The sequence below is a fragment of the Ovis aries genome, chromosome 3 (assembly GCF_016772045.2).
Source record: "Ovis aries strain OAR_USU_Benz2616 breed Rambouillet chromosome 3, ARS-UI_Ramb_v3.0, whole genome shotgun sequence".
NCBI classification, from domain to species: Eukaryota; Metazoa; Chordata; class Mammalia; order Artiodactyla; family Bovidae; genus Ovis; species Ovis aries.
In genome coordinates this window covers 33,480,350-33,492,979 of record NC_056056.1, presented here as the reverse complement: position 1 = coordinate 33,492,979, position 12,630 = coordinate 33,480,350, and the positions used below count along the sequence as shown (strand labels likewise).

Here is a 12,630-nt window from a genome sequence, read left to right as displayed (position 1 = left end):
CATACATGTTATTCAATGCAGTTTGGTTGTCAAAAAACTGAGAGGATTTTTAGTATGTGGACCAAATTTTTAAAACTTCTTTACACCTGGCAAACAGAAACATCTCCAAACAGTAATAAAATAAATTTACTTCAAATGGGCAATGGGGAGAAAATGGTGTTATTCTAAAGTAGGATTTTATGTTCCTAGCGGCCTCATGGTAGACCAAAATGGTTAGAAGTTACAAATGAGCAGTCCAAGGCAAAATCTGTCCCTAAAACAAGAGAACCACCTCTTACCTCTAATAAAACAAGACAAATGGTTCTCAAACTTCTACTTTATTAAGGTTAACCAACATGGGCTTTCCTGTTGGCTCGGATGGTAAAGAATCTGCATGCAATGTAGATGTGGGTTAGATCCCTGCATCAGGACGATCCTCTGGAGAAGGGAATGGCAACCCACCCCAGTATTCTTGCCTGGAGAATTTCATGGACAGAGGAGCCTGGCAGGCTACAGTCCATGGGGTCACAGAGTTGGACATGACTGACAACTAACACTTTTAACAAGGTATTTATACATCTAAACATTTACTGTAAATTTTCAGTGATGCTTAGATTCTGAATTATTTCCCCATAATTAAGTTAATTTAGGCACACTAGTTTTGTGTTTTATAGAAAACGTTTATCGTTAGGTCACAAATAGGAATGAGTTATAATTTGCAAATGTTACAAAGGTGATCCCAAATCTCACCTAGTCTCTTTCCAAAACTGTAGCCACTAATTCAGTCCTTAATGAAAATAGAGACCAAATACAATTGCTTGAACTTATCACTGTGAGAGATTCTGGTAACTAAGGAATCCCTGAAACAGTAGTAAGCTGTGATTCTTAGAAAGCTCAGAACACTGGAAAGGCTTAATTGCAAAGTATTGAACAAAAGGCCACAAATTTTGCTTTCCTAAGAGGAGCTGGGAACTAGAGATGTCATTGAATAGTGCATTGAAATGGCATTGCCTAGGCCGAGTGCTGCACAGAAACTCCAGGTCACCTCTTCTGGATCTACTATTTTGGATAAGCTTCCACTATCATAGCATGGCCCTGTAAAAGAAAAAAGAAGTCCAGTTAGAGCAATGAAAGGCATGAATCCAGCCAGTATGGAGGCAGCAGAGAACCACGGAAAAGTACAGGCTTTGGAACTCAATCCTGACTCTGCCATTCAAACACTGTGTGATCTTGGGAAAGTTATTAGCCACTCTGAACTTCAACTTCCTCTATAAAATGGGGCTCGTGGTGCCCATATCAAAGTATTTTTGTGAGCATTAAATTAAGCGATAGCATACAATGTGTGTGTACATACACCACACACATACATGCATACACATGTGCATCAAAGTCTGCCTAGTAGAGTCTGATTTCTAGTAGATGCTCCATAAGTGGCTGCTATTAAAATAAGCCACAGTGGCTTTTTTTAGCTATATAAAAATAAACATGATACAGTGAATTTGACAACAGCTTTCTTTCTTGTGAGAAAGATGAGAAAAATGGGGGCTTTTTATTTAAAAAATGTAAAAAGGTTACATTACTCACCCAAATCCAGAAAGCTATCAAATAACAGGGTCAGGACTTGAAACCAGATGATTCCAAAGCCTGATCTCTTCTTTACTACGCTATGCGTGTGGAGATGATGAGCTGCGGTCCCACAACAGTCAAAAGGCAGAAAACCCCTTTCCAAGCACTAGGCACAGTACAGTTACCTCCCTAGTTTAACCCTAGTGTAGAAATGTATGATGTCACGAGTCTAAATCCTATCTGATAATCATAATCATTCTTCTGGACTGTTATCAATCCAGTTAACAGTTTTAACTAATCTCCCTACTTCTAGATTCAATTCAATCCCCACAATATTTATTAAGGAACTATTATTTATAAGGCACCGAGTTAAACACTGTGTGGGTACAAGGTTTTGCTACATGGCCTCTATCCTCAATCTAGTATACACTGTAGTTCAAAACAAACTGTTAAATACCCTTGATACAGGCACAAGCAAATGAAAGAACAGGGATGGGAAGGTCTGACTGACTTCGGGTTGTCCTAGAAGGATACATAATAAGTTAGAATATTCCTTCTCCTGTTTTATTTAAGCTGTGTTATTTTCATGTTCCAAATCTATTATACTATTCTATGTCAGTGATTCCCAACTGCAGTGATTTTGCTCCCCACCCTCCCCAGAGGACATTTAGCAATGTCTGGAGATATTTTTGGTTGTCCCAACTGTGTGTATATGGTGAGACAGGGAGAGCCGGTAATGAGGGGGGTTGTTTGCTACTGTTATCTAGTGGACAGAGACCATGCTAAACACTCTACAACACACAGCATAATCCTGCCAGCCAAACAAAGAATTACCTAGCCCAAAGTGTTACTACTGCCAAAGCTGAGAAATCCTGCTCTAGATCCAATGACGAACTCCTCCTCTGATCTAATCATGTCTATACAGCACTCACTTGGCTCTTGATGAAACAATGCCAAGCTGAATCTAGTGTCTAGAATGCATCATCTCCTTCCTCACTACACTTAAACTTCTGGAGGAAAGTAATAACATTGGATATTATTCTTTGTTCATTTACAAAACCATCTAGTATTAGGTTACTAATCCTCTATGTGCTAGATTAAAAAACTAGGGAACAAACACTCAAAACCAAAGGACACTGACTGGTGTGGACTATGCACCATGTACAACGTTGTGCATCAGTTATCTCCCCCAGTGGATCTTGGCATAGAAAGATAAGAAGGAGGGCTCCAGTCCTGACCAACCATGGTTTTCCATAAACGAAGTTACCCAGTTTAGAAAATACTTCCAATCATGAAGTCTAAAAGATTCTAACCTAAAAATAACTGACCCCTTGCTTTTTCAAAGTCTGGGAGGAAAAGCCATAAATAAAGGCTTTTAAATGCAAGATGTTTATACTTTTACATATCTTATTCATCTTGGTCAGCAACAAATAGATTCTATTATCTGGTGAAAAATCAAATGTGTTTCCAGCAGGGTTAAAAGAAAAAAAAAAAACAGATTATAGCCAGCCTTCCTTTGGATTGTAGTCCCACAATGAAATGCTACAGGTAGGAAGTTTTGTTGGTAACACAAGTAAAACAGATAGAAAAAATCTGTAGAAAACAAAATTTTCCCCAGCTAAATAGCAATAAGTTATCCAGAGGTAAATTAATTCTCCATTGTACAGTTCACTTCTCAAGAAACACAGTTTTCCTCTTGGAGAGATTTTATAGATAAGGTCTCAAGGTGACTAAATAAATGAATAAAATTTTATTATTAAAGAAGAAAATATATCAAAGTATGATTAATGATAGTATCTGATGAGGGGAAGTGATTCTAGTCTTATTTTCTACATACTTTTTGTATTTTCCATAATTTCCATAATAAGCACATAAATAAAACCTGTAAACATTATTTTAGGGGGAAAAAAATTTGGATATAAATAGCTTCTTTCGTTCAAAGTACTCTCAGGGTTGAAGCTGTACTCCCCGGCCCTCAAAAATGGGCTTTTTTTTTCCAGTTGTGTGTCATCAGAAAAATCACTCTAAGACTGTTTCGAATTAAGATAAATCAAACATTCTTGGATGAATTTGTTTCTAAGAAAATAACTTTCTGGAAGGTATTAAGCTTCTGTGACCTACCTGCCCTCCAGCTGCACAGGCGGCAACTAGACCATACTGGCCTCCTTCCTTCCGTAACCTGTTGGCAGCTGCCATGACCAACCGACAGCCAGTGGCTCCGAACGGGTGCCCCAGGGACAGTGATCCACCCCAGTTGTTAAACTTCTCCAAAGGAGGCAATCCAACCTGGCTCCCACAAAAACAAACACAAATAAAAAAGACGAATTTACTTAAAAATCAGGCCAGGCTCTGAGTAACAGGAAGTAATAGCAATAGAGGGAAATAACTTTCTTAAAGACCCACCATATACTATTTTACTACAAAAGAAATTCCAAATCAATTCTGAAAGCCAAGGGCCCTGTTTATTTTTCATCTGACATCAGAGTGGATGAACCAAAGACAATTTGAATTCTTCCTTTTATTTTTTCCAAAGAACTTCCAGGAGCTATTTTTCAACTAAGAAATAAATACATGAAATAACACACAAAAATTTTCCAAAGAAGCAGCAGCCTTCCTCTTCATATTTTTATTAGCAGGTATTAAAGTTCCAAATATTATAGTGCTTTGGAAATTCAAAGGTTTGCTTTGCAGGGTCGGGGGAGGCCACACTGTGAGGCATGCAGGATCTTAATTCCCCGACCAGGGATAGAACCCACACCCCGTGCAATGGAAGCATGGAGCCTTAACCACTGGACTTCCAGGAAAATCCCTCAAGCCTATCTTTTTTTTCCTCAAGCATATTTTTAACCAGAAACTTACCTTGGCTTTTCTACCCATGTAGTTTTGTGCAAACCAATCAGAATCCATGGCCTTCAAATTAGCCAAAATCTGACCCTAGAAAGGAAAATAAATCAATAAGGACCTTCTTGTAGTAAAATCCCTCAAGACTTTCTTTCATGCATGAGTCTGTCTAACTTCAGTGCTAAGCAAATCTTTAAATCAGTTTTCCGTGAATATTTTCTAAAGAACCAACCTGATACTTCTGAAGGGCCTCAAAGAGATAGCTTCAAAAGATATGTTTTTCAACACTGTGGGTGTAGCCCTGGATTTCCTCCCAGTAGTGTTAAGTCAGTACTTCAAACATAAAGCTCTACTTGTTTCACACATATTAAATGATTATAGTCCTTTGATATGTGTCTTTAAAGTGACTTACTGAGAAAGCTTCATGAAATTCAAAAGCGTCAATATCATTCATTGTTAATCCTGCCTTTTCCAGAACTTTTGGAGTAGCATATGTTGGTCTGAAAAGAAAAAACTCAGTGATACGATATTAAAACTTTCATTTTTAACTAAAGAACTCTTTCATATTCCCCAAACTGAATTTTACATAGTTATTAGAAGGTCCTCTACTCATTCACTGATTCTACGGTACAAACAAAGTGTTGTTGATACAACAGTAAACTGAACAGACACGGCCTCTGCCCTCTGCAGTTGATATTCTAGACTCAGAGAAAGAGATAATAAGCAAGTAGACAATAAAAGAGAAGGGCAAGTTAATCATGTGAAGAGCCAGAAGAACACAGAGCTCAAATGGCAGAGCATAAGGGGCATGGCTGGTTAAGTGACATGATGGAGGCTAGTGAAGGTACAGCCTTGCGAGGAAGGGAGAGGAGTCTATCTAAACATTAGGAGGCTTTCATAAAAAGCTATTCTGATTGTGTTGCAGAGTAAGTAGCAGTATAAAAAAATGCTTATGACATCTTAATGTAAAAAAGGATATAAAGTTGTATATATGTGATAACTGTAGTAGAAAAGCATAGGAACAAGTAGAAAAGTTATAAAACGATAACACAACATAAAGGATTATTATTTTAAAAACCCAATTTACAAAACAATTATGAACTCAGTGCTTTATATACTTTTAAAATCTATGTAATAAACATGGGTAACCAATATTTTCTAGAATAATCCAAGAATATACATTGCTACCTACCCAAGTAAAAGCTGATCTTTTGGATCCTGGGACACGTACATGAAATCCCTAGATATAAAACAGAAGGGTGAGCTCTGTACTAAAGTAAAGAAACCAGAGGAAACTTACTTGAATACTTACTTTACCTCAGATATGCCTTTGGCTTATAACCCATGGCCAGAGCTTTTTCCTCTGCCATAATAAGCACTGCAGACGCACCATCAGTCTGAAATATTAATTGGAACAAAAATGTTAAATAACTGCAGCCTACCTGGTGCTATTTCTTCAGCCGTCTTCTATACTCTGTTCCTCAATTTACCAACGCATCACACTTACAGAGTGACTCTCTGTAACAAAATCTTCCCATTTTATCCATCATTAAATCACAATTTTACACACATACTGACCCATTTTTGGCAGATGAGGGTAGAAAAGTCTATTCAAAAAGTATCATAATTATCAAAATGAATGATGAGAATTGGTAACTCAATAGTATTCATAATAAACTAGAAGTTTTTTGCTTTTGGCACAGAATATGAGGAATTTTATGAATTAATCCTCCCCCAAATCTCTTCTTTACTGATTTATTTTTATATTTTCTGGACTGCTTCTCAGCTGTTTCCTGCCTGTGGCTTGTACATGATTTTCTTCAATTTAAAGACTCTATAACAAGCAAACCAAGAAGAAGAAGTGAGGGACAAATTAGTACTACTCACAAAAGCCCTTTACTACTGTTTCAAAAGAAAAAGCTAAAAAAAAAAAAAACACACACAAAAATTCCAAAGGAAAAGAAACTACTCTCTAGAACTGACAAAATTAAAACAATCTCTACCGTAATTTCAGACCATATTTTTGTAACTCAGTAACTCTGAAGAGGCTATGCAGCCACTACCAATAAGGTGGCCATAAAGTCTGGAAACACAGGTGACTATACCTAATAACATCACATTACTATATTCAATGTGCAATTGTGAAAAACTTCAATGAATACGGTACATTAACAGCATCTCTGAAAACCCATGTATCTGTGATGTATTACCTCTAATGACTCGTGTTTCTGATTTTGATGAATAAACCTGAACCTTCTGCACATCTCACAAGTATTCAAGGGGGTTCAGATCTGCCAAGAGTGTAACCGATGCCATATGAACCTATCATCCAATTTGGTTTTAGAAATAACCACCTAACCAATCCTTCACTGCTCAGGCTTTACCAGGTGGTACACCATCCTGTTAAAATCACCTCAGGTATTCTTTCCTAAGCTCAAGAGCAGGCATTAAATTGTCATTTATCAAGGTCAAATAAGTAAAACATTTGCCTGTGTTTCTTTCTAGACTGTATGTCTGGGTAGAAGAATGATACTGTAAGAAGAAACACTGACCAGATTAACTATATCCTGAAGACTGCACCCAAGGTAGTATGAGGGAAATCACATCTCACAGCAGAAGCAGAATCAAGAGGGACATTTAATAGAGGAGGAAAGAAAAAAAGCCCAAGCAAGGACATGAAGCTACCTGCATATAAGTAAAATAACAACCAAAAATGCGGGTAGATTTACTCCATGATGCTTATAGGAAAGTAATTTGGGGGTCAGCATAAAACATAATTTTCTAATAATCAGAACTAGAAAAAGTATCTTGTCATTCTCTCTGCCTACTTTTCAAGTCTTATGTTGCTCAGTTGCTAAGTTGTATCAGACTCTCTGTGACCCCATGGACTGCAGCACGCCAGGTTTCCCTGTCCTCCAAGTTGTAGATGACTCCCTAAATTCATATCCTGTGTTCCGACCAGGCTTTTCTCCAGAGGCCCTTTGCTCTCCTAACTCTCAAAGTTGCATTTGCCATTCCCTTTGCCTAGAAAGCCTTTTATACACTTCTTGAATTGGCTTGTACTCTTCCTTCAAGATTCACTGATCAAGTATTACCTCCTCTAAGAAGACTCTCTTACTCACCCAACTATGTATCTTCTCCAAGAGTCAATGCTTACAGTCATCACAGAACTTTCTCACTACAATTAACTATTCTTTTTATCTCCAGTGCCCAGCACAGGCAGGCAAAATTTTTTGACTGCTGAAGTGACTGAAGAGAACAGCTTTTTTTTTTTTTGAGAACAGTGTTTTTGTATTAGAATGCTGACTGGATCAGGGGACTTTCATAGCTTTAAAAACTGATTCTATTTTAATAGTCTTTGTAATAGGTAAGTATATTTTATTTATTTTTGGCTGTGCTGGGTCTTTGTTGCTGCATAAGGGCTTTCTCTAGTTGTGGCAAGTGGGGGCTACTCCCTAGTTGTGGTGGGCAGGCTTCTCATTGTGGTGGCTCTCTTTGTTGTGGAGCACAGGCTCTAGGCATGTGGGCTGTGGCCAACAGTAGCTGAGGCAGGTGGGCTCATGAAAAGCTGTTGCTGAACCACGAAAATACGTCAGGATTCTTGGCCTCCAGAGGAGAAGAATTCAATCTGGGGCCAGAGACGAGGCTTGAAAGCTCAGAGCTTTTGCGTACTAAAGTTTTATTAAAGTATAAAGGAGATAGAGAAAGCTTCTGACATAGGCATCAGAAGGGGGCAGAAAGTGTTAGTGTTAGCAATGGAGTTATACACTCTCCAATTAGTCATTACAATGAATCAAAAGAATGTCTGGAGGTTGTAAAGACCTCAGCAGACCTACTCCCATAATTTACTATAAGATAACAGGATTAGCCAGAAGGTTTAATCCAGAGACTGTCCTCAGGCAGGATACATTATTGTTATATAATCCTAAGGAATGTAGAGGAAAAAAAAAAAAGTTTGTTCTTTCTTCCTCCTTGAGAATTCCAGACCCCTCTCTCCTGGGGACCCCTGGACTTACCAACCTGCCTAGGAAATGACTCTCATTCCGTAGTTGCGGCTGGTGGGCTCTAGAGCTCTGGCTCAATAGTTGTGGTGCATAAGTTTAGTTGCTCCGCAGCCAGTGGAATCTTCCCAGACCACAGATTGAACCTGTGTCCCCTGCATTGGCAAGTGGATTCTTATCCACATTGCCACCAGGGAAGTCTGAGTAAGTATGTTTTTAAGTCTCTATTCATAATACACACAAGTACATTTATTTTAGGCTTTCCTATTGAGAATACACAAATATAAAAGATCATTGCTGCTGCTGCTGCTGCTGCTAAGTCGCTTCAGTCATGTCCGACTCTGTGCAACCCCATAGACACCAGACTCCCCCGGCCCTGGGATTCTCCAGGCAAGAACACTGGAGTGGGTTGCCATTAAATAGCACACAGTTACCAGGAAAGAAGAATTTGCAGCTGTCACTGTGCCATAGGGCTTGATGAATGCAGGTTTTAGTTTGGCCATCTGATCCAGAGAGGAAGGACGAATGCCATTATCTTGTGTAACTGTATCTCTTCCTATAAAAATATGAAATTTTTAACTCTAAGCTCAATAAGCATTATGTATCTTCTACAGAGAAATATGCTTTAAAATTACAAGAACAAATAAAATATAAACCATAACTATTCACTAAAAAGAAGGCTCTTTATAGTTATCAAGATATTACCAAATATGAAAGCAAACTCTTAAGACATTTGGGAAATAATCTAAATGATTTAACATTAAAAAGGATAACTTATTTTCTCAAGATATTTATTTATATTTGGCTCTTCTTTACAGAAGTCTTATAAATACAGAACTTTAAAAACAGGCATGCACATAAGAACTAAAATATATCTGCCAGACCTAAAGGAGATTTATAAAACATCTCTTTAAAATGCTTACATATGTTACAACAAAAATTGAAACCTGAGTCAATGTTTAAGAATAAAAGCTGAGTATTTTGGAAATATTCATTGAAAAGTCACTTAGGGTTTTTGGAGTTTTAGAAGAAATTCAGAACTCTCTAACAATATCAAGAAGCATTTCCCTTTACAAAGCTGAGTGAACTGTTTTACCTGGTACTTTGAAGGGCACAACATCAGAAAGGAGTCCTTCATCCTGTGCCCTTTTGGCCAGGCTGTGAGAGCGCAGTGCGTATTCATCCTGCTCCTCCCGAGAAATAGCAAAGGCAGCAGCCAATCGGTCTGCAGAGTGGCCCATGGTCTCACTGGTGGAGAACTCACTCACTGCAGGAAGCTGGGAAAGGAGATAATCGGGACCAGGTACACTGTTATATAACAGGTGCTATACCACACCTAGGGCTGTCTGGGAAAGTTAAAGTCTACGATCAATCAAGATCAAGACAAGGGAAGTTCTTTGTGCGCAAGACATCTCTAAAAAGGGCTTACAAATTCAAATCTTCTGCTATTTTTTTCTCTGTCTTGACCTAATAATTAACCTTTTCTTGTAACTAACAGAATTCACAGCTATTAGAACATAACTGAACCCATGCCATCTTATCTAACACTAAATCTCTGCAGTGGGATGCTTTGGCAACACAAGTCTTTATGTTAGCATTCAGGAGTCTTACCTCTGGCGATAGGAAATTCAATCTGAATTTAGAGATTACAGAGAGTCGCTGAGCCAGAGTCTTGGCCTTATTGAGATCCAGCATCATTTTCCTCATTTTCCTTGAATGGCGAATAGGGATGTCAGACATCAACTCTACACCACCTGCCACGACCACATCACACTGGCCGGAGGCAATCAGGCCGACAGCTATAGGGCACAGGCACAGGTTGTATGCACATGAGTATCTGTTGCATAAACTAAGAGACCACTGGCAATTTAAGCTTCTTTTTATTTTTCTTAAATTTAGGCTGGACTTAAAAATTGTACGATAGTTATTAGCATTGTACAACATGTGTAATGCTGGTTTTTATCTTTTCAGAGGGATTAGGATAATTTTTTTGAATGACTCAAAATACATTCAATGCACTAGAGAAAAACAAGTTTCATTCAGGCTACAGGGACATCAACCTTCAGAAGTATCCACTGGACCAATTCTCAAACAAATCATATCTAAAGTAGAATATGTGGCATATTTCATATGTTCCCAGCTTCAGTTTTGGTAACAACTCTTTATCCTATAAAGAGAATTTCGGTTTCTACTACAATCTAGATAAAGTATGGCTTTTAGATGTAAGGCAGCCCCCTGCCCTCTGGCCACGGGCAAGCATTATGTTGCTCTAACTGGAAGCAGTCACATGCTGTGCAGAGTGGAGAATGCCCCCATTTCTGCCTCCAGCTTATTCCCTGCCACCTTTATGGTGCGCTGGCCACTTGGCCTTGATGTCACTAAGAGCGTACATGATCACTGTATCTTTCAGGTTTCCTGTCTTTTCACAGTAAGGGCTGGTGCTACAAAATGTTCCACAGATTTGCTAAGTTTATTGTGAGAATTTGTAAATAATTATAAAAAGGCCAAGATGTGGGGGGAAAGTAGAGCAAAGAGCTGTACCATCCAAGTCAGTGATTTATCGCTATGATGATGATAGAGGGAGGAGGGCCACCATCTTCATGGGCGAGTATCATGCTAGAATCACCTAATCTTAAAACCTAGCAGGTGATAAACTCCTCCTGCCTCAAATCCAGAAGCACCTCCTCCGTTTAATAATCCCTGTGATAGCCAGCCACACTACTGATGAAGAAACTACACAGATGGTTGTGGTCCTCACGTATGGAGGGCAAGAAAAAGGTGGAGAACTACTGTCAAAAATAAAAAAATGTAAATGGTACCTTATTTTCTGAAACACACAAATTCAGAGATCATTTATTTCTGTTAAGAATAATGTTTAATGATCATAGAAAAGACAAAGGAGAACCAACATGTACCTTCTGCTGTCAAAAAAAAACCCAACATACCTGTGGTCATGGCTTGGTTGGAAGAGATGCAAGCCATGGTGACAGTGTGAGCAGGAGTCTTGTCAGAGAAGCCGGCTCCGAGGGCAGCCTTCAGGAAATACAGTGAACGCAATGATCACTTATAAAGGAAGTGCAATATGTGAATATGAGCGGTGCTGTGAGCAGTACTTCACTGTATGGTAAATCAGGAAAGGAGATAATATCTCACAGAGGAGAGGAATATTTAAAATACAACTGAGTCCATCATGGAAATGGTTTATGAATTTTTTATCTAGTCGTTAATCAACAAGCACTGCCAAATTCCTTGCAATGATTTTCTAGTGTGGTATACAGCCTACAGTCCTCTGGCAGTTTACCTCCTCTCTTAGCAATGCTTTTCCCGGCACTTCTAAGAACATTAGTATATAATTTGATTTTAACTCATTTAAATTTTCAAATAGACCTAAAGCAAACCTGCTCCATATGGTTGGTGGAATGATGAAATATATCATGGGGTGAGATTCTCATGACCTGTGTTCCTGCAGTTATAAGGCTTAGAAGTAAAGCAAAGTCATCAGACATGAAAATAATTTCTAAAGACTTGGCCATTCATCAACAGATTCCCACACAGGTCCCTGACTTGCTCTACGTTTGTCTCTACTTTCACTGACTGCCTGATATTTCAGGCAGCGCACTGTCCATCCAAAGCAAAGCCGAGTTGGAAAACATGCCAAGTATCCAAGAGTTCAAGTGAATGAAAAAATTTTGGAAACATGCCTTGGCCACAAGTGAGTCTGAAAAATAAGGACTGGACCAGTTAACAACTGGAAACAAGGAAACTGGTCAGGAAGATGACATAAAAGGTGTTTCAAAGAGAATTAATTTGAAGGACTTCGAGAAAAACTGAGGCCCTCCATTAATCTTGCAAGAATGGAAATAAGGATATCTATTATTTTATTATACTATTTATTGAGTTAATTACACTGCCCCCCCCCAAAATGAATGCCTGATTCTATTTTTGTTCATGTAAAGAACTGATGCATAGGTACAAAAATAAAATATTCAATACTTATTTTTATAATATTAAAGTTTCACTTTAAAAACAAAGCTCTCAACACCTCATGTCCCTGACCACCACCACTTACTATGAAATTATGGTTCCTATTAAGGGAATTAATTTTTTATGAAACTATTTAATGATCCTCAGAATACAAGATTTCCTATCATTTGATAAGATTAACATGCTTCCAAAGCTGAGATTAGAGGGTTCAGTTTCCTAACTGATTTTCAGCTTTATACTTCACTTTGCTGAAAAGTAT

At 38.3% G+C, this 12,630-nt stretch overlaps 1 protein-coding gene across 6 annotated transcripts in view; it reads right to left on the bottom strand.

The window, feature by feature from the left end:
• Positions 1-301: 301 nt before the first annotated feature.
• Positions 302-12,630, bottom strand: part of HADHB (hydroxyacyl-CoA dehydrogenase trifunctional multienzyme complex subunit beta) — a 28,891-nt gene continuing 16,562 nt past the window's right edge. For 3 of the 6 annotated variants that reach the window (XM_060411956.1, XM_027966585.2, XM_004005732.5), the window contains 10 exons: positions 11,333-11,420; positions 9,999-10,186; positions 9,484-9,664; positions 8,822-8,943; positions 5,704-5,783; positions 5,579-5,626; positions 4,799-4,886; positions 4,405-4,479; positions 3,667-3,831; positions 302-1,074 (listed from right to left, as the gene is read on the bottom strand). In XM_060411956.1, coding sequence (XP_060267939.1) covers positions 1,039-1,074; positions 3,667-3,831; positions 4,405-4,479; positions 4,799-4,886; positions 5,579-5,626; positions 5,704-5,783; positions 8,822-8,943; positions 9,484-9,664; positions 9,999-10,186; positions 11,333-11,420 — 1,071 coding nt within the window. In that variant the 3' untranslated portion in view covers positions 302-1,038. Of the gene's footprint in view, positions 3,832-4,404; positions 4,480-4,798; positions 4,887-5,578; positions 5,627-5,703; positions 5,784-8,821; positions 8,944-9,483; positions 9,665-9,998; positions 10,187-11,332; positions 11,421-12,630 lie in introns of all 6 variants that reach the window. The other 3 variants (XM_042245888.2, XM_012166097.5, XM_012166091.5) reach the window with 1 other exon arrangement.